Source organism: Epinephelus moara, chromosome 16, assembly GCF_006386435.1.
Source record: "Epinephelus moara isolate mb chromosome 16, YSFRI_EMoa_1.0, whole genome shotgun sequence".
Lineage (NCBI taxonomy): Eukaryota > Metazoa > Chordata > Actinopteri > Perciformes > Serranidae > Epinephelus > Epinephelus moara.
The window spans coordinates 12,399,113-12,425,591 of NC_065521.1; the positions used below are offsets into that span (position 1 = coordinate 12,399,113).

The 26,479-nt window shown below is 41.0% G+C and overlaps 1 protein-coding gene across 2 annotated transcripts; it reads left to right on the forward strand.

Annotated features, from left to right (window-relative positions):
- The first annotated feature begins 829 nt into the window (after positions 1 to 829).
- LOC126403382 (potassium voltage-gated channel subfamily KQT member 2-like) lies at positions 830 to 26,229 on the forward strand. Of its 2 annotated transcripts, XM_050066008.1 has the most exons (10): positions 830 to 1,344; positions 16,346 to 16,436; positions 16,519 to 16,645; positions 17,064 to 17,239; positions 19,170 to 19,295; positions 19,433 to 19,543; positions 23,377 to 23,472; positions 23,586 to 23,680; positions 24,312 to 24,371; positions 25,948 to 26,229. In XM_050066008.1, exons 1-10 carry the CDS (start codon positions 1,046 to 1,048, stop codon positions 25,988 to 25,990), a joined length of 1,224 nt encoding a protein of 407 aa, XP_049921965.1. In that variant the 5' UTR covers positions 830 to 1,045; the 3' UTR covers positions 25,991 to 26,229. The 2 variants fall into 2 exon arrangements, with proteins under 2 accessions (XP_049921965.1, XP_049921967.1); XM_050066010.1 differs by lacking the exons at positions 24,312 to 24,371; positions 25,948 to 26,229 and having other exon boundaries at positions 23,586 to 23,684.
- Positions 26,230 to 26,479: the final 250 nt, after the last annotated feature.

Genomic DNA, 26,479 nt, shown 5'->3' on the forward strand with positions numbered 1-26,479 from the left:
AAATGTTAACACACAGAGCTTCACAACATGTTCTGTTTATGTTGCCTTTGGTCAGCTGTGTTTTTCTGTAGATGTGTATGAATGACTCAAAAGGAGGAGATTATCACATCTTCTCCTGCACAGAGCACATCAGCAGGGTGTGACTAAGTGCTACTGGAAGTCAACAATTGAACCTGTGGCTGAAGTGTTTTCTTCTCTTAGTCCACTTGCTCATAATTTTGCTTTATGTCACAATACATGAGATCTTTGATCACCTCTTGCTGTCTAGCTAACCTAATGTGTATCATCACTCATACTGTTATACATAATTTAATCGTGTATCTTCCACGTCAGTTTGATTCTAATTGATCTACATTGTCTTTCAGCGCTCAGGTAAGTGAGGACTGTCCATTTCTCTGTTTTATGTCTCACTGATGCTGACAGATCAAATTTTGGCAAGCACTGTATGTGTCCTGTACTCATACAGAACCCTTAAGAACATAGCTTGACATAGTTTCAGGTGTCCATTACACTGACTGAAGAAAGCTGCACATATGAATATTGCATGATCATCTTTGCAGCTTCTCTCTGGGGCTGGACTTAAGTAGCTAGGATGAAAGGTTATCCGGGGATATATTTTTAGACAGACATTTCCCAAAACACAAGCCATGATTTTCTCCTGATCAATAACTTGTAATTGTTTTTGCTTCAGACTGACAAACCAGGCCAGATGTTGTTGCATTAGAAGCAGGCCGGTCACATGTTCAGTTTAACTTAGTCATTTCTGAGCCATTATGCAGATTGCATCTGAATTGCTGATGACCAACGCGATTAGACTGTGGAGTGAAAATCATGTGCATTTCCCTCCTTGCTGTGTGTGTCAAATGGCCGGAAGGGGCTAAGGTAAAAGCATACACTGTGCAGTTTCGCACGGTTATTGCAATTGGTTTTCTAGGGGGACCGACACCGACTGCATTCACCACCAGCACACACCCCTCAGCACCGGTGATGCATCCCCGCGGCAAGGGCACGGACAACTCCTCTGTAGAGTCGTCTCGACTTTAGAATGGTGAAGAAATCTCTCAACGGCGGGGTTTACCCAGCTCAAGCCGGAGAGAAGAAGCACAAAGTCGGCTTTGTCGGATTGGACCCAGGGGCTCCTGAATCCAGCAGGGATGGTGCGCTGCTCATTGCGGGTTCAGACAGCACCAAGCGGAGCAGCATCCTCTGCAGACCGAGGTCTAGCATCTCCGCCGGGAGACCCAGACCGTCGAAGAAAAATGCCAGCTATCGGAAACTACAGAATTTCCTCTATAATGCGCTGGAGAGACCGCGGGGATGGGCGTTCATCTACCACGCTTATGTGTAAGTGATGTTCAGCCAAGCATGTTGATTCTGTCACCGTGGCCTTTTTTTTACACTCCCCTGTTACTGTGGCAGGATTTTTTTTTTTTTTTTTTTTTTGGAGGAGATGTGATGGAGTTTTTCGGGTTTTGTGTCTGGTTCTACATTGACGATGATGTTTAGATGGCGCATTAAAGGGTTAAGCCTTGTCATGCTGCCAAGCTGCTACAGCCCGGTTATAGGAGGGGTATCACTTCACCTGCAGAACTCCTGCTTTAACTCTGCATGCCGCCTCTTGCAACTTCTGTCGTATTGGCATTTTGGCTCATTGAGTTTTATCCATTTGTCTGTTTATGATGCTTTAGGACATGCCTGCAGTCTTGTGTGTCTCCAACATGTGCTCACATTTTTACACACTAGTGTTTTCCATTGATTGGAATTCTCATGTGTTGCGGCAGCAGCGGGTTTCAGCACCGCGGTCTGTGGACAGCTCCGCGCCGCGTCAGGACTTTCACTAATTAACGTTGCAGTCAGGCTCTGCACATACATACTGTGTGTGTGTGTGTGTGTGTGTGTGCACATGGAGTGTTCTGGATACTACAGCCACTAACAGTCTCTGAGCTTCTTGTAGTTAAGGTATTTGTGTGTCTGTGTGTGTGAGAGGTCTGGCTTGCATACAAAACATTGTCTGTGATCATGCATAATATAGGTGATGTGTGACCTTTGGTGAGTGATCAGCATTGAGACAAGCAGCCACCACTGACAACAATCCAGCGAGCAAAAACCATCCCTTAATTCTCACACATTAAAGGAGTACTGCAGTCATTTAGTGGTGCACTCCAATAAAGTTTGGGGGGCTAAGGAAGGGCAGAAAAAAACTGGTCAGAATCGGTGCAGCAGAGGCTGAGATATCCACACTTGGATCCTACATTTCCCATCATGCAGCCAGTAGTAACCCTCCCTGTCTCATAATCGCCCACATCTCTCAAAGTCTGTGTCTGAAATGCAGACTTCATGTTGTCAACAACAGTGCTGGACCTAAACATTTGGCGGCCTAGGCAAGTAACCCCCACCCCACCCCCCAAAAATATATCTGTTATATTTATTTCAAATGATAATGAATACAAATAAGAACAAGAGCTAATGGATGACGTCTTCCTCTATTCTCTTTTTTGGGTAATGTGCCCTGGATTGTTTTTGCCTTTTTACTTGCTCTTACATCATACCCATCAATTGTCTAGCATGTCCTGACTGCAATGATCAAGGTGAACTGCACTCAAAACTTTCTGAATGAATGTTATGGGGTTTTTGTGGGGGGTGGGGGTCTAGCCTATTTAGACAGCTGCCAAATCGCCTAGAGGAAGATCCGCCACTGGTCGACCATTATTTCTATTTTCGCAGGCTTGATACAGCTCCTCCAGAGCCACAGAAGACATTAATGTTTGCACAAGCTGAGTCATACTCCCAATTACTAGTAAACTGACCTTTAAGTGTAAAATCTTCTAACACATGTACTTGCAGCAGTTTTGTCCATGCTATTTAAATGAAAGCAAATGTCAGCTTTATTCTCCAAATGAAAAGGTGGGTAAACTTTCGCTGGTAGTTTGCCCTCCAGCTATGCCCGAGTCCTTCCGACTCAGTGATACCGCACGCTTGGTAGTGAGGGGTTGAAATGCTACAGCATTAAGGAATTCACTGTGCACAGCATATCGATTCCCCAGAGACGGCTGGATGCCCAGAAGTAAGCCTGTGCTTTAATGTGAAACCACACACTCACACAGCCTCTGGGTACTTCTGAAATATTAACTGAATACTATAACAGCTAGCTAAAACGCCTTCTTTACCATTTGTGTTGTTTTGTGTTGATGAACTCGCTCTAAAGAGCTGACTTCATGGCTGAATCTAGTGCAGGCAGCAGGGATGGTTTTTGTAGGATAATACAGCATTTGGAGCCAAATTACACCAAGCAGCCCAGTTAGAACAGGGTCAGCAGCATGTTTCCCAAAATCAGAATTCTCCAGAAAGCAAGTTAGTGTACAACTCCACCCTGATGTGAAGAAATCAGATTGGAGAGAGGGACAGAGCGCATGACTGTTGACCAACAGTTACAGCAGATTCATGCAGAGTTCATACTATTTCCTCCACGACTCTGCCTCTGTTCCATTTCTCTCTTCTATACATTATTCATAGTCACCACACTTCATTTAGTCTCCCAACTATTTCTACTGCCAGCCAGCTGATTTATAAAACTATCATGTGCTGACTTCAGTCAAATCGTTCCCCTCCTCCTTCATTCTCCCACTTATCTCTGCTCCAAAAGACAGCGTTTGGCAAACAAAATGACGCCGCTGCCTTGAGCTGACAAAGAGCATTGCAGAATGTGCCCCTGCGCAGACAGCAGCTATTTCTTTTTGACGGGTGAAATGTTAGGCAGGTGTTTTGTTCCTCGGTCTCGTTTGTAATGCATGTGTGAATGATCAATATGGGCAACATGAGTACCTATACCCAGAGTGCTCTCTGTCTCGCTGCCTCTCGTCCCTCTCTTTCTCACTCTATCCATCTAGTTGTCTGAGACCGAGGCCACCCTTTCCTTTGTGTTCGGTTGCTGGTCCAACATCAGTGAAAGGGGAGACACACGGTGGTCCACAGTCAAGGATAATCCTGTGGATCTCAATCTTTACTGCTTGTTCAATGCAGCATGGGGTGACTTGGTTTGAAAGGGAAAACTGTGTAATACCTTTCACAGCAAATGGTTCTTCCAACACCCTGCTGTCAGAACAGTTGCAGCGTGTCAATGTTCTTGGTTCACACAAATTCTGTAAGGAGGGGCAATCTGACAGTTTGCAAAAAAGGCTTTTAATTTGGCAGGGTCTCGTCTCTAGCTACAGCTCAGCATCCTGTTTGAATCTATCCAAGCGTTGGTATGTTCCTGCACTGATACAGAGATCAGGGCTCTGATATCTTCACTGATTTGGCTTCAAAAGGAGCCTCATTACTGCGTGTCCTCTTGCAGGAAGCACCAGCTGTGTGAGAACGTTGAAAAGCCTCTGCAGCTGTAAGATGACAAAATGTGTCAGTTTGGCACCAAAGTGGAACAAAGGACGACGACTGAAAAAAGAGACGGCAAAGAGAGGGAGGTTGAACAAAGAGTTCAGAGAGCGATCGATCAGTGAAAACAAAATGAATGTTCCGCTAAACTTTCTCAAAGTGATTTAGGGAGACAGATTGGGGACATGTTCCAGTTATTCATTATTCTGCTGAGCTGGCCAGCTGAAGACAAACTGGGGAAGAAATAAGCCAAGGACAGTAGCAGACAGATGGTGGCTGCCAAACCGCTGAGATGTGATGGAGTGGTCTGCTATAGGAGAAGAGGTGTCTGATGGGAAGTGGGAGTAGAAGACTATTTGAATGCTGAGTCCTGTTGTCGGGTTATGGCGAGGAATTGATTGTGTCGCCACTGCTGTTTTGATGAAAAGCCCCAAAAAGCTGTTATGATATTTCAATATTTAATAATGTTGTCCCTCGTGATGTTGACACGAGACTGCACTTTTAGGTTAACTGACATTACTGACTCACTTTGCTTACTTCTCTCTCTCTGTGTTACTGGTACACTATGTTTTAGCATTTCTCATCATCCTGTTGATGTCACTCATGGCTACAGCTGCTGTTCTGTGGAAGTTGCTAGCTTGAAATGGGTTTTTCACTATATTATGAATTCAGTGATGACGGTCATGGCAGGGCCAAATTACACAATAAAAGTGTTTTTACATACAAAAGAAGTCTTTTAAGCAACAGTATGCAACTTTTTAACTTTAAAATAACAGCTTCAACATCATTGTGATGGCACACTTACAATAGAAAGAATGGCGCCACAAGCTAGCTCAGCTGTTTGGCACTGCTTTTCTTTTTGTTTTCTCAGTGCTTCATGTGAACAGCATGTGCATAATTCAGAATTTTTCTTTTGATAGTATGAATGTTGACAGATTGAAGTAAAGATTAAAAAAAAAAAGCAAGCTTGATATATTCAGTATGGACGTCATGGCAGAGGCGACGATATGCAAGAGGGCGTTCATGGAAGAAAGAAAGAAGAGAAAAAGAGAGTGGCAGAGCACGAGGCCAGACTAGAAACTAATGCAGGGTTGCAAACTGTTTATACTGTCCTGATCATAGACCGTATATAAAGATGGACAATGTGCCTCCACTTCCTCCCTCTGTACAAAAATCAACTAAATACCAGACACCAAGATGGCACCTATTCATATATGGCGTTGCTCACCTGGTGCATACACAAAAAAAAGAAGTTTTACAGGTATAAATCCACCATGGCTCAAAAATTCAGAGTAGAAAGAGTCATAATTGACCTTGTTGGCACCTGAAGGTGTCCTGTCAACAGTTTTACAGGCTTCTCTTTTATAATGGGGAAAATGATTTTGGGGATATTTTCGCAGCAATACCGTGAGTGGCCACTGGGAAAATTTTGCGACAAGGCTAAGCTTCTTTCCAAGGCGCCGGAAAAATTCCAGAAATGGCTGCTGGCATCTTGTACTGGTGACATCATTTGGAGCCAGTCTGTACAGTAGTGATCTTCACATTGTTGAGTTCCTGCTCATACACCTCTCCGACCAATCGTGAGCAGAGCCATTGATGGCGAGCACACCAGTCGTCTTGCACTACTGCTAATTATGATGTCAAACACCCTTTTTATAGCATCAAAAACGAATTAAAACCAAATATATTAGAAAAACAAACACTTGAACATACAGCAGTGTAAGAACTACCTACTACTGTCTTTTAGTTTGGCCTATGTCGTATCTGCAAACATGGAGGGTGTGGGGTTTATGACCCTTTCACATGATCAAATAGAGACTTGACATTGGCTACCAACATACTGAGTAATATACCATATATACCATTAATGCATATATGACAAAATACCAAAGAAAATAATAAATTATCATTTTAAATGAATTGTTTTCACAGTTTGTTTGGAGTAAGTAGCACACTCTTTATTGCCACCCACCCCAGGCCCCATTGCAACTGCACTGTCTATATTTATGCCCCTGTTGAGGGGTCACTTGTTGTGATGAACTCAAAGTGAATTATCACCCAGCTCTACAGGTCCCCTCAGCTCCTCAGAGCTTTTCAGTGGCTTCCAGCTGATTGTTTTGATTTGATGGTCCTCGGTTTGGTCTCACCACTTTCATGGTGTTGTTTTTGGCTGCAGGAGGCAGCAGTTTTGAAGAGAAAGGCTCTGATAAACCCATTGTACGTTACCTGTCCAGATCCAAATGGCAAACGGACAAAGTCAGAGCCTAGTTGGTAAACATAGTGGCGCTTTTAGCAGACAGAGCCAGACTTTTCCCTCGGGGGCTGGAGGAGACCAAGCACAGTCCTCGAAGAAGAAAGAAGGATCTTTTTATCCCACTAAAGTTTCTTTGTGTACTTTTCCTTATCTGAATCTTGACTTCACAAGACTGTCATATCTCAGGGTCACATTCAATATCATACCAATTAAAAATTTCATCTACTTACACTGATTTTGCAGATAGTAGCAAATGATTAACTGTGGAGTGAAGATTTATTTTTCCAAAACAGGAAGACCCCTTGAGTATTTTGCAGTAATGGCTGCTGTGAATGCTGCATGCACCGTAACATACCCTTGTGGCTCATAAGGAACACGATGACAGCAGATAGCTACACTAGCAGGGTCACTAGTGCGTGCATCCACACAAGACGAGTGCCCCAGAAAGTCATCACTGCCCTCAAACATCCCCCGAGGAGCCCACAGAGTGAACGCCGCAGTGCCAGCACATGGTCTTCACAGGCACTGTTTGCTTAGTGAAAAATCCCTCCTCTCTTATTTGCTCTCTTCTACTGTAGTTCGTCGCAGTCTAAATTTAGCGTGATGAGTATGTCTGGGTAGGCAATGTTGTGCTGAGCGGGGCAAATCAATGTTTCTTTATCTGCAGCTCAGGAGGAAATGCAGACTTTTTCTGCTTCCAGCCACCGCCCCCTCAACTTGATTGATCAATAGTCACGTTCTCAGTGATGTCGTCTGGACCTTTCTGGCAACAAGTGGATGTGTGTGTGATGCTGTCCATGGCTGTTTGTCAACTGTGAGAGTGAATGTGATTTTCTCTCTAAGTGGGTTGTTATTGGGGACAGAGGCGGCAATTCAGATGAGGTGGTGTAAAAATAGAGCCTCAATGTCACAAGTGTGTGGGAATGTGCCACCATGCATGTGGCATCAGAATGTTAACTTCATCAGAAGTTGAAACATCCATCTATCTGACTGATGTAGGATCAGAAACCATGGATACCTCTATTATAGGGTCAGTAGAATGAAAGATATGTAGTATTAGTAATTTAATAATAAATCCGGGCCTTATCTTGGGTTTTTGGAGCCATAAGTGACCATATTTGGACGAGAGGGTGAAGCTGGGGAGGAGTGAGGGGTGGATCTGACTCAGACTGCTTCTCAAATCAGATACTTTTGTTAGCGCGCTGACATGTAGTACACTACACTGTGTACATACTTGTGTAGTATGCAAATCTTGATAGGGCAGTGTTGTCTCAAATGAAACACAGCCATTGCACACTTAGCCTACCGGCAATGACCATTGCAACGTTTTACAGCATTTCTTCTTCTGCTCAGTGAATTGCAACAGAACAAGCATAAACATCAAGTGTACAGTAACTTAGGGTGTGACATGGGGGTCTATGGAGATTGGCTGGCTGTTGGAGCCAGCCTCAATGAGGTGAGACATGGCAGGCAAAAACATCGATTTTTCATGCAGTGGTCAATTTACTCCTTGAATATGTATTCTTTCAAACTGCTATAAAGAAAACATTCAAATTATACATTTAGACATTTATTTTATTACATTTTGCCTACTTGCGGTAGTAAGTTTCTCCCAAATTTACCAAAAAGTTAGCATTGTGCAGTGTAGGCCAATGTGTTTATTAGTTGGGTTACTAGTTGTAGGCCTTATATGCCTGTCATGTTATTAAATGATCAATTTGAAATATATTATATTATTATTACAAAGGACCTGAACATTTAATCTGTTTGTGAGCAATTGTTTCCAATAGAAATGTATTAAATTCCCCTATGTAAATCTTTGAATGTTGTTCTCAAAATGAGTTTTTTGTCATATTCCAAGTCGAACATCTCAGCCTCTGTAGCACCTATGTACCCCAAACTTTCCAGTTATACACCTAGCTATATTCTGAAGATATTTACAGAGGGATTTGTTAATAAATCATTCCTAGCCTGATTTATGTGACATTTTTAAGGCTATGGACAGTATATTTTGATTTTCTAGGTAATAAAAGCAGATATCCTTAAATCCCTCTGTAATTTTTTTTCATCTTACGTGTAAACAAAATGAAAAAAGAATTTTGCACCTGGCTTTATCAGATGTTCAGATTTATCTTCCTAAAATATATGCAAATCATGAAACTTCCTCAGCTGATTACTTACAATAGTATGAAATCAGCTGAGGAAGTTTCATGATGATATCTATTATTTCAAAATTTTACCCTATTCACCTGTAGTGTCTCACCTCAAGTGGCCATTTGAGGAACTGCAGTTATTAGAACTTTGAGGTTGGCTTTATTTTTCAACCTTGGATGGTATGGTTTCCACACACAAGGAATTTGCTTTGGTGTATTGTTACATAACAATAAACTTAAAATAAGCACTACAAAAGACAAGACACATAGATGTATAGAATAAAAAAACAATTACAGAAAAATAGGGAAATACTGTATGTGCAATATATCTGTTTCAAAATGAAAGAGCTGTTTGTGCAAAACATTTAACAGTACTAGTTGATATTGTTTCCCTCGCTTTAAGATATTTATTAAAACATTTCACAAGTAATGAAAGCTCAACATTCTGGGATATACCCATATTTGCTTTCGAGTAGACAAATGAGAAGCTCAATTACACTCTCATGTTTGAGTGGTATCATCTTCTCATTTAAATTTCTGCAAGAAAGTGAATAAGCAGCAGGCACTTAAGAGCATGGGGGGGATGCAACCCTTCTTGTTAGCAAAATGACCAAAATGCATCCCCCTTTTTAACCTGCCATCCCTCTCCATCACCAGGGTCTGGACCCAGATGTCGTCCTATCTGGTCCCAGACCTGTAACTGAATTATTCGATTGTAATGGAGCATTTCTAATTACTGAATTACTGAACAAGCCTTCTGAGCAGTGTCGGGGGGACCCCTGGCCTTCATTTGCAAAAAGAAAAAAAAAGAAAAAAAAAAGTCAAATGTCAAATTAACAACTACTGACTAGTAAGAGACTCAAAATGACCACAAAGAGACACAAACCCACAAAGAATACACAAAATTACCTCAAGGAGACAAAAACAACCACAAGCAGACACAAAATAACCACGAAGAGACACATGAGGGGGGGTGTTCAGTCCCCCTCTTTGATATCAGCAAAACATTACAGTCAGATGCTGTCAATTACATCTAGACAGGCTCTTGTGGCCAGTCACATGAAAACAACATTCACTCATTTTTGAAAATTTGACATGTTTACTGCCCTCTCTGTCCTGACAAAACGTCATGCATATTTAACCAAGTCTCCCACCCAGACTTTTTCCTAACCATGAGCTGCTCTGTGTATCCACAGCAGGAGGAATAAATGAGTCGGTAGACGTGTCACTCTGCTGATGCTAAAGGGAAGCATAGCTGTAGAAGCTAATTGTTGGACTGCTTCAGGAGGCAGGTTCTGCCCCTCTCCTTTATCATCAGCAAGTGTCCTCATTAGTAGGTACTGATGAGCTTGGCAAGGTCGGGTCAGGAAAGTCGCATAAACTGATGTCCAATTAGACCTGCAGGGAACCAGCTTCTTTGTCCACAACATTTCATTTCAGTGGTTATATGTATTGAAGGAATGAAAAAGATCTGCTGAGTCCTTTTTAATTTTGGTACTACATGAAGATAATTACCGGCAGACAAATCCAGCTCCCACATCAGTACAGTAGAACTGCTTTTGTACAGCCTCACGGTGCATCTCTTGGATTTGCAATCGACAACATAATGATTAAATCACCTTGTTACGGTATCAGCATGATTAATGTAGACCTGTGAATTCTGACCAAGAATCCCATGTTTCCAGTTTACATTTTAAAGAATGTCTTCAGATGGTGAAATGACAAGTCAATGTGACAAGTCAATGTGCCATAAATGACAAGATGTGAAGACTCCTTGACTGACTGACCTAAATATGCCTGATGGCTACAGCAGAAAAGACAGGAACACCAGACACCTCAGGGTGGTCACTGTATAATGTTTTTCTGTATTTGGTAAGCAGCTGCCAAAAAAAGGAAGCAGTTTTTTTTTTAGCTCAAAATCTACTCAGTGCTCATTTCAGCGAATATATAAATGAAATTTAACACAGTGACAAAGTGTGCACACGTCATGTGCACCTTCACTCTCACAGGAGGTGGCGACGGAGGTGATCATTTGGGCATCAAATGGGTGCTGAAAAGAGAGAGAAAAGAAGTTGTGTTTTTGCCACTTGTGGTAAATATAGATGATATATGACAACCACTGTCAGAAAAACACTGCAAAATGGAGTGACCTTGAATAGAAGAAAGCTAAACCAAGCTGTGAATATTAGTGTTGTTAATTTAAACTGTCAGAGTGACTGTGATTCCAATACAAGAGATGGAGCCTTTTTACTGGTTTACGCAGATTTAATAATCCAGCCTTTTCTGACAAACTGCAGACTTAAAGCACACTGCAATAAAAGCTCTCTCAGTACATGAAACACTCACTTTTACCAAGCAAGCACTGACTGCTGTGGTCATCAATGATGTATGAGATGCCAAAACCGCACATATACTGTAGATGTAAGAGAGAATGACCTCAGTCCAACAAAGCAAAATGTAGAGAACCGCAGCAGCTAGAGCTGAATGTGCTACAGTGACAACACATTTAGCTTTTTGTTGTTGGCATGTCTTAATGCCTCTGATAAAGTATTATACAGAATATCATAGCGAAACAGCTCACCCATGGACTTTACCATTGCCACATTCCACTGATCTCTGCTGCTTTGCTCAGGTTGGCTGAAAGCCAGCGGCCACTGCACAGAGTTTGAGATGACCAAACAGAAACTGCAGCAGCAGGGAGGATTGATGAGGACCCTTGATAAGGATTGATGAGGGCTAGATGGAGCATGATAGGAAGTAAAGCCTGGGTGAACTTGTGTATCAGGATAGATCATGTGAAAAAATAACGTGTGTAACCAGATTCACTCTGAATTTACTCAGGGAGAGAAAAGTTTGTGTTAAAACCTCCTGCGAAGGTACAGTTCAGAGGAGGTCAGTTGCCCTGTTTACAACGAGTGTGAATGCACCCAATGTGTGTCTTAATGCATCTTGAGATCTGATTGCTCTGACACATTCAGAGGTAGTCTGAGCCCAGTTTGGCCACAGTCTTTCAGCAGCATGTATGCTAATGTGTCCTGGGCCTATTCAGCTTATGCTTAGGCGGAATGATGCACTCATTTGTGCTCCAATGGTGTCGTTTGAAAGGGTGAAACAAAAACAAGAAGCCACAATGACAAAAGATTTGGCTCACCTGTGAACACGACAGGAACCCGTTGCATTGTTTTAATTTTGCCCGTGTGCCAAGGTGTTTGCGAACTTCTTCTTTTAATTTCCAGCAGACTAGACAAAGGCGGGGCATTGCTGGTATTAGCAGGTTGACACATTTGCTCATTGCAAATGGAAATGATGTACATTTTTATCCCAAGTGGTTACTAGAGACTCTCACTGAGATGCATTCTAATGCCAGACAAATGTTAATACTGAGTGTAAACAGGGCCACTCGGACCTGCATAAACTTGATCAGGATTAAGACAGGAAATAAAATATATTTGTATTTGCAGAGTTAAAGAAGAAGTATTCACAAAGCTTCCTAGCACTAAGAGTTGCTCTCAGTGACAAAATTCTAAGAAAATTCTTAGAATTGTGACGTTTTCTTAGAAGTTCCCCTCAAAGTTAAGACTAGATCCTTGTTAAGATAAAAGTTATTCACAGAGCATCTTAGACCTTTAAAGAGCCTTTAAGGGCTTCTAAGGTGAAAAACTGTTAGGAGCAGGGAGGAGGACTTTTAAGAAGCTTAACAGTATCTTGCGCAGAAAGGAAAATGGCAGAAACTCAAAGAGGTCAGACAAATATTCTCCAAACACTGGATGGCAGTGAGTAAATGAAATGATACAGATGAGATCGTGCAGGAATAATGTTTGTGGTCGATCTCATTAGGAATACACACATTTCCCACCTAACGCTATAAAGCCAGAACTTATTGTATTATATTCATTTTATGCCAATATATCCCCCTATATCCGACACACGAAAACTTTTAAGATTTTGCTACGTGTTTCTGAGCTGTCAAAGCAAAACATTTCTGCTGAATATATTAAGCTATGACTAAATCACAGTCTGGATTTTACCCTCTGAGTAGGTTTTAAGTCAAAAGTGTCAGCCTCACCATTAGGCTCTGGTTTAAAGTGAGGTTTGGATTTGGAATGATTTGATGACACATTATGGGCTGAATGTAATCCTCGGTTTAAATATGCTTGCAATACAAGATTCAGTCGAGGGTAGACACTTTTAATCAGTGTTGAAAGATGGTGCAGAAGATAATTGTTCTGGAACTGTAGAATTCCAGGCTGTCCTGTGTGTGTGTGTGTGTGTGTGTGTGTGTGTGTCAGGGCTGGTGTTGGCTCTTCCCAGGCCTCTTCACTTTTAAAGCTGCATGAATCAATAGTTCTTATATTAATAATGGATGAAATGACTAAGTGTAATGGTAAGGTGTCACTGGTAGTGACGAACCCACAGAGACTTATCACCCAACTCAGCAGTTCCCCTCGGCTTTTCAGCATTTTCACCTCTTTTACATCACTGCTTGTTTTAATTGCTGTGGAAGTTCTCATCAGCTTAATCTCAAGCTGTGCGGAAAGGCAGCTGTATGTTACCATTCCAGCACCAAACAGCAGGCAGTAAAATTCAGCGACTAGCAGGAGAACTGTAGTGAAACATTTAGCAGCTATATTGTCAGGTATGTTTGGTCTCTACCAAAAATAGAGCTGAAAGTAGAGTGAATACTCATCAAGAGGAAAGAAACATGACTCCAGATAAATGCTAAAGTTGCTCAGTGTCTGCTGGATTTGTAAATAGATATTACTGACACGTTCGTCATAACAACCACATGATTTCTCAATCTTTTAAAAGTGTAACATTACATTGATACTTAATCGTTACATGATCTCAATCATCAGCCCGCTCTCACCCATCTCACACTGTATATTGGTAAATGACATCACTTTAATGTGGTGTGAGCTTTCATGTGTAACACCTGATCTTGTGCTCATGCTGTCATCCCACAGTATCTCCACTATGATTAATCTAAGTTGTGCCAGCGTCTTTTAAAACCCTGCATTGTCCCAGTATTGGGTTTCACCATGCGCTCTGCATTAGCTCTGCTTTGGATTCCTTCCAGCAGATCTTTTTCTAAAGGAAGTCCCTGAGGTCATGCCCTGCCGTGCCTCTTCCTCTTCAAATCACATGTTATCTTCCATCCAATAAAGCGCTCGGCTGATGCTCTCAGCCAGTCATCTGGAGGTGTGGCTGCACAATTGATTTTCTTCTAAATCACATCAGTCTCCTTGAAACCATCTGCCATCACTTTTCTATTTTATCTAAAAGAATCCTTGTTTTATTGATCTTTCAACATATTTCTACCTTTGTTTGGTCTCTGGTATTGTCCCACTCTTATCAAGACTAGTTTTATCACCTCTGACATGATCTCTCATCCTTTGTTGAAAGGGTTAATAGGATAACCATCACCGATGACTTCTACAGAAGGCAGATGATGCTGTTCAGACTGTAAGGAGGAGGTTGATCAGTGTTTGTCCCTCCAGGAAAGAGCTACTGACTGACAGTAAATACACTCAATCTGTCCAATAAGACCTGGCACACAGAGGCAGGCTGATGACAATGTCAGCTGATGTTACTCCATGTTCTACACTTACAGGTGATCAGATTTCCTGTGCACTTCTGTGCAAACACACAGCACGTGTATAGGGTCACTTGAAGTTTGTGAAACCTAATGTGACTGAATCATTCAATATGTTAAAGAAAAAAAAATCTGTGCTCAAATGAACATTTACCTTTACCTGATGTCATCTGCTGGCCTACCTTTAATTCTTCTTTCATGCTGTCTTTCTTATTAACTCACTGACAGTGTTGGAAGGGTTACTTTTAAAACGTAACCCACTACAGATTACTGAGTGCATGCCTTGAAATGTAATTTGTGACGTAACGTATTCTAAATACTTTGTATTACTTTTGAAATACTTCAGAATCATCTTGCTGAGCTCATTGGTCAGGTTCTTATAATTCCATGCCAAAAACACACAACAGTGTCCTGTCTGTGCATCTCCCTTGCAATTGTTGTGTGGCAGTTGTACTGCACACACTTTATTATAATCTGTTTATTATGTCTCTCGTATAAATTCAGTTTCCACACTGAATCAATTAGATAAGCACTTCTGTTACGTCATGTAAACAAACCACATAGGCTACCTATCAGCTGTGCGCTTGACTGGAGACGTAGCTGCTGAAAAGATGGGCGAGTGCTTGCTATCTTTCTATGTTTGTACTTTTTAAACAGAAAACACAGGTTTTATATTGTGATATTTACTGGCAATGACTTACAATACAGCCAACGGCAAGGAGGTGGTTATAAGCAATGGTCATTAACTTATACTCATCCTAACTGAGCTGCAGCTGTTCATGCTTCATCATGTTTGTCTTATTTCCTCCAATGAAGGCACCACCCTGGTTCTGCGGTACTAATTATTCATTCAGTCCCCAACTGTACCCACTTAAGCTTTTGAAATTGATCAGCAGATGGCAATTGGTCTTTATGGTATATTACCGCAGCCATCAGCACAGTTGAATATTAAATCTAATGTGGAGATACCGTGAGGGTCGGTTTCCCTCTAATAGTATCAGGCCATGCAGATAATTTTGCTTTTATTCCAGATTTTTATTGTTATTATTTTTTTTTTTTTACACCACAGAAATAGTCCCAGTGATGATTGACAGTGTTCTGTGGTTTATCCAGATGGACTGGGGCATTGTTTCTGAAAGACAAAATGCTCCTCAGTTATTCCAATGTTGTTTTAGTGCTTTAAATGTCCATTCATCTCTATTGTATTTGGGTGACAGCACAAGTTTCAGAGGTAAACCACAGCACATGTATATACACTGTGCACGTCTAGACTCTACTAAGGGTTAGTAAGAAAATAGGTTTTTCTCTTGGGTTAACTGACCTTTTAAAGTACAGTTTTTACAGTCAGTAACATGAGTCGTTCCAATGTATGTTGATGCTGATTTTTTTTAAAGAAAGTGTTCCATTTATGGAATATTACGGCATGTCTTTAGTGTGTGGTGGACTGCTTGTGGCTTCAAGGCAGCCTAGACCCAACTGAAACTTCTCCTGTGCGCTAAGCATGTAGTAAAGCTATGGTGGCAGATGCGAAAAAGCATGTGGCCCTATCTAGAGCCAATGTTTGGTTTGTCCATTCTGGGCTACTGTAGAAACAACATAGCAGACTCCATGCAAGAGAACCCACTCCCTTTGTAGATATAAACAGCTCATTTTAAGGTAACAAAAAAGACTCTTAGGTGCAGGTGATTATAGACTTATGAAAATATAGTTGTGAATATTACAATTTTCTGCCAATAGATGTCCCCAAATTCTGCACACCAGACCTTTAACTGCTGTGCATGGCAGTGAGCAGCTAACCCATTTTGTCAAACCTTTCAATGACATCACAGATGCTATATCTATACGTTTCTCCAGTCTGTTTCACTGATTATATTAAATGTGCTGTATCTAAAACAAGATTGGACAAATGTAATAGTGACATACCTGAGAACGAGAAGGTGATGACTGATATGTTCTTTTTCCTGTTTCTTCCAGCTTTCTCTTGGTCTTCTCCTGTCTCATACTGTCAGTCTTTGCCACCATCAGAGAGTTCAAAAACAGCTCAGAGAGTGCCTTGTACATCCTGGTAGGTATCATTAATTGACTTGCTGTAAACCTTTGCATTCACATCACAGGGTTAACTCCACCATTTTTTGTTTGTTCCACAGGAAATTGTGACCATCGTGGTGTTTGGAGTGGAGTACATTGTAAGGATATGGGCTGCTGGCTGCTGTTGTCGATACAGAGGATGGAGAGGGAGGCTAAAATTTGCCAGAAAGCCTTTCTGTGTCATAGGTGAGATAATGGGGTCAGCTTGAGTTTTGCTGGCTGTCATTTCTGTAACCTTGCTCTACCAGAAAAACATCACACAGACACATTACTGTGTTTTTCCACTGTTTCCTTTTTTAAAGGCTGAAGGGTTTGAGTGATGATATAATAACCATTATGCTTACCTGTGACTGGCAGTATATTCGTTGCCTTGAGGATATGCTCGACAAGTTGAAACAAATTTGTAGCCATAGAAGCCTAAATGAAAATTTGACATTTCTAATGATGCCCCTAAGTACTTGCAGCAGCTTTTGAATTACAAGAAAATTGACCTTCATTGCATGCAATAAAGTGTTGTTAATTCAGTCTAATTCGATCAAGGATACATTATCTCTGGCTTCCCGGGGTGTGTTGAGTTCTATGATTGTGTTTTCCATCTTTCCAGACATCATGGTGCTGATTGCCTCGGTATCCGTACTAGCAGCTGGATCTCAGGGCAATGTTTTTGCCACCTCGGCCATCAGGAGTCTGAGATTCCTGCAGATCCTGCGCATGCTGCGTATGGACCGCCGTGGAGGCACCTGGAAGCTGCTCGGATCTGTAGTTTATGCCCACAGCAAGGTGACATCATTTTGTTGTTTTTTCTGTAGAGGTTCAGGAAGAGTTGACCAGTCTTATACTGAAACACCTTTCTCTAATCTGTGATCAGAGGGTTGGTATTATTAGCAAGACACGAGGTGTTTGAAACCATATCTGCAGTCTGACTACTGTAGTCAATTAACTACACTGACATTTCCAGTCACAGGTTTTTCAACCAAAAAATTAATAGTAGTTATAGTAGTTACATCATATATCATATCAGGTCTTATTTGTCATATTGTTATTAGCATGTCAACTAATACCAATTAATTAAAGACTCCCCACTTCCACTGCAAGTATCTCCACAATAACTCAATGTAAATACTGTGAAAACAGGCTAAATTATATTTCACCCAGAAAACATGCAAAGGGGGTGAAATTAGACTTCTTTTTTCAGCCCTGAGTAATATCTATAGGCTTCCTCTCAAGCTGTATACAGCTTCAACAACATAAACTGTATTAAATTATGGATGTAGCCACACTGGACAGCTGGACTCCCATTTTGGAGCCTCGAGTTTGGCATTTTGGCCGTAGGCATCTTAGAATTTTGGAGCCAGAATAGACCATATTTAAATGAGAGGGGGAAGATAATGCTAATGCTAGCTGCTAGCTTGGTGAGCACAGTGCATTTACAGCCATGGTTAACTGTCATAATGCTATTGCTAATTTTTGTTTGCAAACAAAAATATATTTACCAGAAAGACTGCATATCCAACTCCTTTAAGAGTCTTTTATTTCAACCAAATGCAAAACAAGTCTTTTAGATGACCAAAACCATCCAGTTAATTTTAATTAACTGAAAACACTCTGAAATAGTGACAGCCATGGCTAGGTCTATACTCCTGTGAACCTAGAGTTACACCATAGTTAGGTTACCAATGTTGTTGCCGTTGTAGCGACTTGTCATGACGGGGACATTGATTTGCATGAAACATGATTATTTCCACTGTAGAGTTGGGCATTTCAAGATGAGGGTTTATGGAGAATGAGTTGCTCTTTCCTCCACTGGCGGAACTGTAGTTTCTGGCACTTATACATTGGCTTCATTTTTAGCCCCGGAGGTTGCCACATGCTCAACAATCCCTATAAATAAGCTAAGACAGTCTGTATGTTGCCTGAGCGACCCAGGGCAAAAGCAGGATATTGAAAGGTGAGGGGGACATCCCCAGTAGAAATGATGTCCTTGGGTTGCAAAAAAATGATGGACTGCTGCCGTCTTTTTGATCAAGCTGCTAATACATTATATGTCACCACCTTCACCTTCTTCAGCAACATTCACTTTCCCTGGAATCATGCCATCACTCATATGTCACTACATGCATGATAATAACCATTTGAAGAATTGAATTGTTGGCCAAAAAGATGATGAGGTGTATGGGTCTCTGCACAAGTTTACATCTAAGTCTGAGTCGCTAGTATTCAAGTTTAACTGTAGACAGCATCTTTAGATGGGCTTTATACCATCTGAGTTGAAACTGAAAGTAGTGCAGTTCTTTATTTTGCTACTTCAGTGACACACTGTTTCCAGTCGCACCTCTTGCAAGTAACTCTGTCATGGTGAGGAGACACATTTCTCTCAGTTTTATTTTAATGAGCTTTGAAATAGAATTATAAGCCTGCACTAATAAGCTGTGGAAAATGTACAACTGTGTGTATATATGAGTGTGTTTGTGTGATGCGGTAAGAGGGAGAGAGGGCGGCTGTGTATCATGCATCAAGGGAAATAAAGACATTTATGAAGTACTTGGTTTGCCACAGAGGGCAAGCAACTCACATAATCATGTCCAATATTATTACAGAAAGGCCATTTTTACCAATTTACAGGGGTTACATCACCACTTTGCAACGCATCCGAGATGACACTTTATTGCTTCAGATTCCCTGATGCTCATTGTATTGGTTTTCCCTGTAGGAGCTCATCACAGCGTGGTACATAGGCTTCCTTTGTCTTATCCTGGCTTCATTCCTGGTCTACTCAGTGGAAAAGGAGTCGAATGAGGAGTTTGAGACCTATGCTGATGCTCTTTGGTGGGGACTGGTAAGACTTAACTGGAAAGAAACACATAATAAAAACCTCAAGAGACTGGTATCCACATTATAGCTTTGAGAATAGTGTCTCCAACCTGTACTACATCACTCAGATCAAGCAGTGACTGCAATTCATCTTTTCACCAGATCACTCTCACCACCATTGGTTATGGTGATAAGGTTCCCAAGACCTGGAATGGACGCTTGCTGGCAGCCACATTTAGCATGATTGGAGTGGCCTTCTTTGCACTTCCTGCTGTAAGTATAAGGGCTCATCAGGGGTATCTTGAACCCAGTGTCGTTGGCTGACGACTAAGCTTAAAGTGCTGATTTGTAAGAGCCTTGTTTGTGTTCATTTAGTCTCTGTCCTTCATCGTGTTAAGTGCTTATCAATGTGGTGTTGCTGGTCTGCAACTCACCAAGAAAGAGTGTGTCCACTTCTGTCACTTATTCTTGGCTCATCTAAAGTTTAAATTTCTAAAGAAGCCACTTTTTCTGTTCTTTAATTGTTTTCATGTTAACCACTCAGTTTTCTTTTCGTTTGAGTCAAACAAAGCATCAGTTACATGATTTATTACTATGGAAGGCACCAGACTGAATATTTGTACCAACTTTGATGAAATGAAAAACATTGTTGTATTATAGTTGGCATTGATCTATACTCAAGAGTGGCACATTTGTTCTAATTTATATTAAACATAGCAAATTATTTATTCAAAGCTGCACCACTCAATGTTCTTACATTGAGAATTTATGAGAATTGACCAATCCTAAGTCCTGCTTCCCTTAGTTATTGTTGCTTAGTCGGACAAGCTTAACAAAAACGAGCATGGTGATACTGGTTAAGTTCAGGCCAGTGCTGCAGTACCGCAGTACTTGTAAGACTTTTCTGGGTGTCAGGGAATACAGCCTCAGGAAGCCAACAGCAAGGACTACAGTATGTGATGGAAGTATATATTCACAATGTTAACTTAAATGGACAAGGCAAAATGATGCAAATTGAGGCTTCAACAAAAACAAGGAGAAGTGATCCAAGGATGACAAGACTAATGTTATCAGTCAACATTGCCCCCGCAGTGCTGAGTATGTGTTGCCTTTTCTCCTTCTGGGGATGAGTAAAGTACTCTAATGTATTTATCACTATTGAATACATAGCTGTGGGTGGCACCCTCCTACAGTCACAGCATTGTCACCTCACAGCAAGAGGGTTCCCCAGGGTGGGGGAGCTCTTCTGTGTGGAGTTTGCATGTTCTCTCTGTGTCAGCGCGGGTTTTTCTCTGGGTACTCCGGCTTCCTCCCACAGTCCCGCGACCCCTAACAGGATAAGCAGGGACAGAAAATTAATGAATGAATGAATCCGTAACATGGTGCTGACCTACTGTAAAAAATACGTCAACAACCAAACTCTCTGTCCTTTTCCAAATCTCTTTAAAATTACCACAGAAATAAGGAGGAAGCCAACCTGCCTGATGTTGGTCATCTGACATTAGCTAACTCCTCTTGATGTACGTTATAGGTTAGGCGTTAGGTAGCTAACATAGTTAGCTTACTTAAAATGTGGCTATATACATTATAATGTATAATGTAATGAAGATCATGACAGTCCCCATAGCCACAATGAGTCCTAATACACAGGAATGAGTTAGCATTTCTGCATTCCCAGCTCCCTCGTCCTGAAGTCAACGTTTTTTTTAATGGGTTTTTGGTTAGATTCCTAAAATAAGGTCTGTGGTTAACACAAGCTTAAGAGACTTTCACTGTTTCTTCTACAACATAAATACACCAATAAATAACCTATTTGTTAATATTGAAGCATTTATTTGTCTTAGATAAGGCAGTTGCTAAGAAGTGGCTAAATCAGACAACAGAACATTGCTGAGAAGTATTGCTGTAGGGGCGACGTCAAGTCATGCGACCATGGTGTAGTTTGTTTATAACTTGACATTAGCTTTTTATTTCTGCTGATTGCATTTAGGCTTTAAAAATCGAAGATTATTTTGCTGAGCAAAAGGTGTAAGTATCATAAATGTTTGTTTGCCACAGAGCTTATTTTCAGCAATAATACAGAATCCAGTGAGAAAGTGGGCAGCAGGGCACCAGAGCAAAAAGGGGCAGGACCAAGAAAGTGCTAATTTTCACCAACTCTGCAGTTCTGTGTAGCTCTATGAAGCATTTTAGCATCTTTCTGCTCATTGTTGTAGTTTTACTGCCTGCAACTTTAGGCAGCTGTTTTGGTTCAGTCTTTGCACTCTTATGACCTATCACCACCATCAAACCACTGTACACTACCAGCCCAGCAAACAGCAGACAGACAAAGTTAGCAGCTAGCCTGTGAACATAGTGAAGCATTCGGCAGCTAAAGAGACACATACGGTATTTACTTCAAGAGTTCATGGACACCAAAAACAGAGCTAAAAGGAGGACAGGACTCAAAATGCTAATGTTAATGATGCTCCATGTCTGCTGGATGTATAAACAGGCAACTGTTTGTTAGCACAATGTCAGGTTTATAAGGTAACATGTCAGTGTTGTGTTTAAGCTTGCTGCGCTGCAACTGAGTGGCCAAAAAAGGGGGCTCTATGCAAAGTTCAGAGACTATGGGTTATCTGCACATGGTTCTCAATATGGAGGTGGCTGAGCCGACGGCTGGCAGCTATTGGTGCTAACTCTATAAATGGCGCTAAATGACGGCAACAGTGCTGACAGAGCTGACAGTGTTAACCGGGGGGGAACAGGAGGGTGGGTGCTATGCTTGTGTGACGATGCCAATCCTAATATCAGTAGTAAAGCCATATGAGCATAGTGGAAAGCGGCAGCAATGAGCTAGGGAGTGGGATACTTGCGTATGCTGCCAGACCGGCTTACCACAACAAACCACAAAGAAGCTCAAAGTACAACACACACAGACGTAGCATGACTTCATCATCTGCTCAACATGCCATCACTTCACTATATCTTTACATAGCGGTTTGCAGCTATGTCATTACTCTGGACAGAAGCTGCAAAATGTAAGCATGACTTCATCATCTGCTCAACATGCCATCACTTCACTATATCTTTACATAGCGGTTTGCAGCTATGTCATTACTCTGGACAGAAGCTGCAAAATGTAAGATATTTGTTATTGTAATAACAAATAAATTAGTGAAGAATGAAAATGAAGTTTTTACATGAAAGGTTTTTGGTCCTTGGTTAATAATAGTGAAGAAGTACAGCAGTAATGGACATTTTTCACAGCAGACATTTTGAGCTATCACAGCAAAGAGAGCACACATGGAACCAATAAAACTATCGATTATGACTCAGTTATATTTAACTGTCTCTGTGAACCAGCAGACATGATACCAGGGCCCTGGACTTTGAGCATCTAAACAAAATGCAGCCATTGTTAATATTATTAATTACACCTGTGCTTCTCTTGTTATGAAATGCCTTCTATGATATATTGTAAAGGGATGTGCAGTACTTTATATGATATTGTGAACCTCTGCCACCTAATTACTTTTCTTTATGACCCTACTCTAGTCTCAGCACTCAGTGAGCCAGTCTGTTGCATCAAGTTTGTCCTCTGTGGTACTTAGACTAAAAGCTTCCTCTGAATCTGCAAAAACTCTGCTCATTTTCCCCCTTTACATTCAGAAAGCTCACATCTCATGGTGTCATAATTCCAGTCACCGATGTATTTGTTAGTTGCTGTTAAATGTTTAGCGTTTCACCTGAGACTTGCAGATGTCAGACTCAGCAGTAAGCTTTTGAGTAGGCAGCTAAGACCTGTTCATTCTATCACATACAAAAAAACTGTGGACTGCTTTATCAGCACTCCGTCAACGGCAAGGTGGGTGCACCTTGACTTATGTTGTGTGTGGAGGAAATCAGCGTGTTCTCTCACAGCTCTATTACCTTGAGGCTTTGAAAACATGTGGAAGTGTGTGATGTCACATAAATGTTTTTGTTGGATTTGCTTACTGGTCTCTGTTGTGGAAGGGTTCTACAAGGTGTTGACGCAGTTGTTGCAATTCCAACTCCTGTAGAAGTCAAAAAAGGTAACAGATCACTTTATGGGCTCTCTGTGTCACACTGAATCTGTACAGGGCATCCTGGGTTCTGGCTTTGCCCTCAAAGTGCAAGAGCAGCACAGGCAGAAACATTTTGAGAAGAGACGCAATCCTGCAGCAGGCCTCATTCAGGTATCTGAAAAAACTGTACGGTGACAACACCATATACACATTTATTGGAGATATTCTCTGTTTTGTGATCGCGACAAATGTTAAAAAGACTTTTCTTAAATTCCTTGATCCAGGCTTCTTGGAGGTTTTATGCGACCAACCTTTCCCGTACAGATCTACTGTGCACTTGGGATTTTTACGAGCAGACTGTAGCTGTTCCAATGTACAGGTAAGTGATGAAACTACCTGAATAATGCTGTACATTATTCAGCATTTGCAATAAATACAACTATTTTCCCATATCACATTTTGCCATCTCTCTTAAAACTGAGAAGCTCAGTTGAAAACTGAACCTACAGAGTATCCTCATCTTATTGTAATCCAAACTTCTGAACCAGATACTACTGTCTGTTGTGGAGAATCACACACTGGTGTGACTTTTCACTTTCTGCTTTAATAAGGGTAATTTTACAGTGAGGCTGGTCTCTTGGCAGTGACACCAGAACCTCTTTGAAATGCTGTTCAAAAGACAAACACTGCCAGTGACTACTTTGTGAAATTATTATGCAGTCCAACTGTATGAATCAGCAAATAAGCTGCCGTGCTTGACTTTCACTACGCAGATTTCTGCCTTTTCTGCGTCTAGAAGAAGAGATCACTGCTTGTCTGTTCTGTTTAGAAACCTCTTAATGTTCATTTCATTCCAGTAGTAATTTGAGGTGAAAAGGTGATGACCAGCAAAACAGATAACTGCCAGACTAAATGGAATTAGCTTGAAAGTGCCCGACAGCGAGCTTTAACCTTCCAACACTGAGTTGATCAAAGTGACTTGACAGAAATGCTCTTTTGTCTTTTCCCAGACTTATTCCACCTCTGAATCAGCTGGACCTGCTGCGGAATCTGAAGGGCAAGTCATTCAGGTATGAACATGACAGTAACAAAGCTGCTGCTCATGATGACAAGGATGCTGAGCCGCTGATAATGGGAATAATAGTGATGATCATAACAGTGAAGCAATGAACTTGGAATACAAGACAGATTTGAAAAAAGAACAAGAATTTGCAATCCATGTCAAAGCTACACTAATCAATATTATTATATTAAAGCAATACTTCCCCCACATAATGATCTTTTGTACATCAAATACTCACCCTGTGTTACTTTGAATTCATGAAGAAAACTTTGTTTTCCTTGTATGCCTCCCTGGAGGACGAAGAATCCAAAAACTGAGAAATTGAAGTAAAATGGGTCAGCGTTTAACAACAGCAAAACTCTAGCAAAAGATCTGTTTTAACTCTCACACAAATTGTGCAGCAAAATCCAAGTCTCATTTATCCAGTCATATCCTCAATACCTACCAAATACATGCATTTGCCTTACTTTCCAAACCTTACTGTTATATGAATGGTTATCGTATGGGTAACCTTTAACAAGGCTCCCAATAATTATCAGGCGACCAATCAAAATATGAATAACAAACTGTGACAATGACACTGTTGAACACAGTGGAGCTTTAGCAAGCTGAAGACCCAGTTAAATTTCTCAAGATTTGGTGAAGACCAAAACAATTAAAAGAGAAAATATATTGAGCTGACATTTTTAATGTTACCAGAAAACTCCTGTTGCTGTTGTTAAATGTTGCTCCATGTCTAACCAAATCAACTTTGTAAGACTGAAATGTGTCAAATATTTCAGCTTGCTGTGGCTTTAAAGTGGCTATAATCAATATTTTTATATAACAATAGATCAAATGACTATGTGTAATGTGGAAGGGGCTGCTCACAGTGACAAAACCACAGAGAATTACCACTACAGAGCTTTATAGTGTCTTCCATTGGTTTGGTTTTCTGGCCCGCAACTGAACTTCTTTGTTTCACTCAACACAGTCTTACAGTTACAGTGATCAGCACCAGATGTTACACAGACAAAGTTAGCAACTAGCTAACTACTTTAGCAGCTTAAGAGCTGGGTGTTTCCAATAAATTATTGGAGACCAGAAACTGAGTTTCAAGAGAGGAAATGTTGGGCTTTCATTTAGACGAAGACAACCTCAATGTCAAATGATTGCTTATATATTGTTCCGTGTATCTGCTGGATGTACAAACAGGCAACTGTTTCCTAACAAGTTCACCATGTTAACTTGATGAAAATATTTCAGCGGTGTGTTCACAGCTTGTTTCTGTTGCCCCCAAGTGGCCAAAGAAATCAATTATTGCAGGGTTACACAGATTATAATTTTCACACATATCCATATTTAGTGATTTAAGTGCCGGCATTGGATTGTATCTTCTGTTTCTTGGTCTTGTTTTACATATAAATTAAATTTCCAGCAGCACAGCTTTTATCATCTCGCAGCTCAACTTATTATTTCTCCAGACATGTTCCAGTGCTAATCCAACTGAAACAACATGAATGATGTTGATTATGACATACAGTGTCACACACTCTGACACATGACTTGCAATGTGTAACAGTTGGTGTGTCCTCTTCTCACAGGAAGGAGTCTCAAACAGAAACTTCCCCCAGGTCTGTGATCTGATAGGTTTTTATCCCTCTTCACCTCCCTTTGGCTTCACTTCAAATCTGCTCTTAGCTGCTGCTGAGGCACTCTTCTTGGGGGAGTGTGTGTACAGTATATCTCTTTGTGTGTGCGTGTGTGTGTGTGTTTGGGGTTATTGTAAGTCCTGCGTGTCAGACATGGATGTGGCTGTCTGTTAAGCGCCTCCTTCAAGAACGGTCGTGCTGCATTTGCTCACAAGGTGCTCAAAGATCAGCTCACTTTGGCTTCACTCCCACTTTCTTAAATGATCACCAATAAGCTGTTCTTTGATACTCTGGCTTTCAGCATCGCCTTGGGATTAAAAAAAAAAAAAGTGATTTTGAACACTTTAAGAGCCTTGCTTGATTTTGATCACACTGTTTTTGACAAAAGAAACAAGTGTAATTATTGACAATGTCGTAACACTTTATCATGACTTTGTCCTTTATAAGCATTTGCATATTTTGTGCTTAACTTACAAAAAAAGTC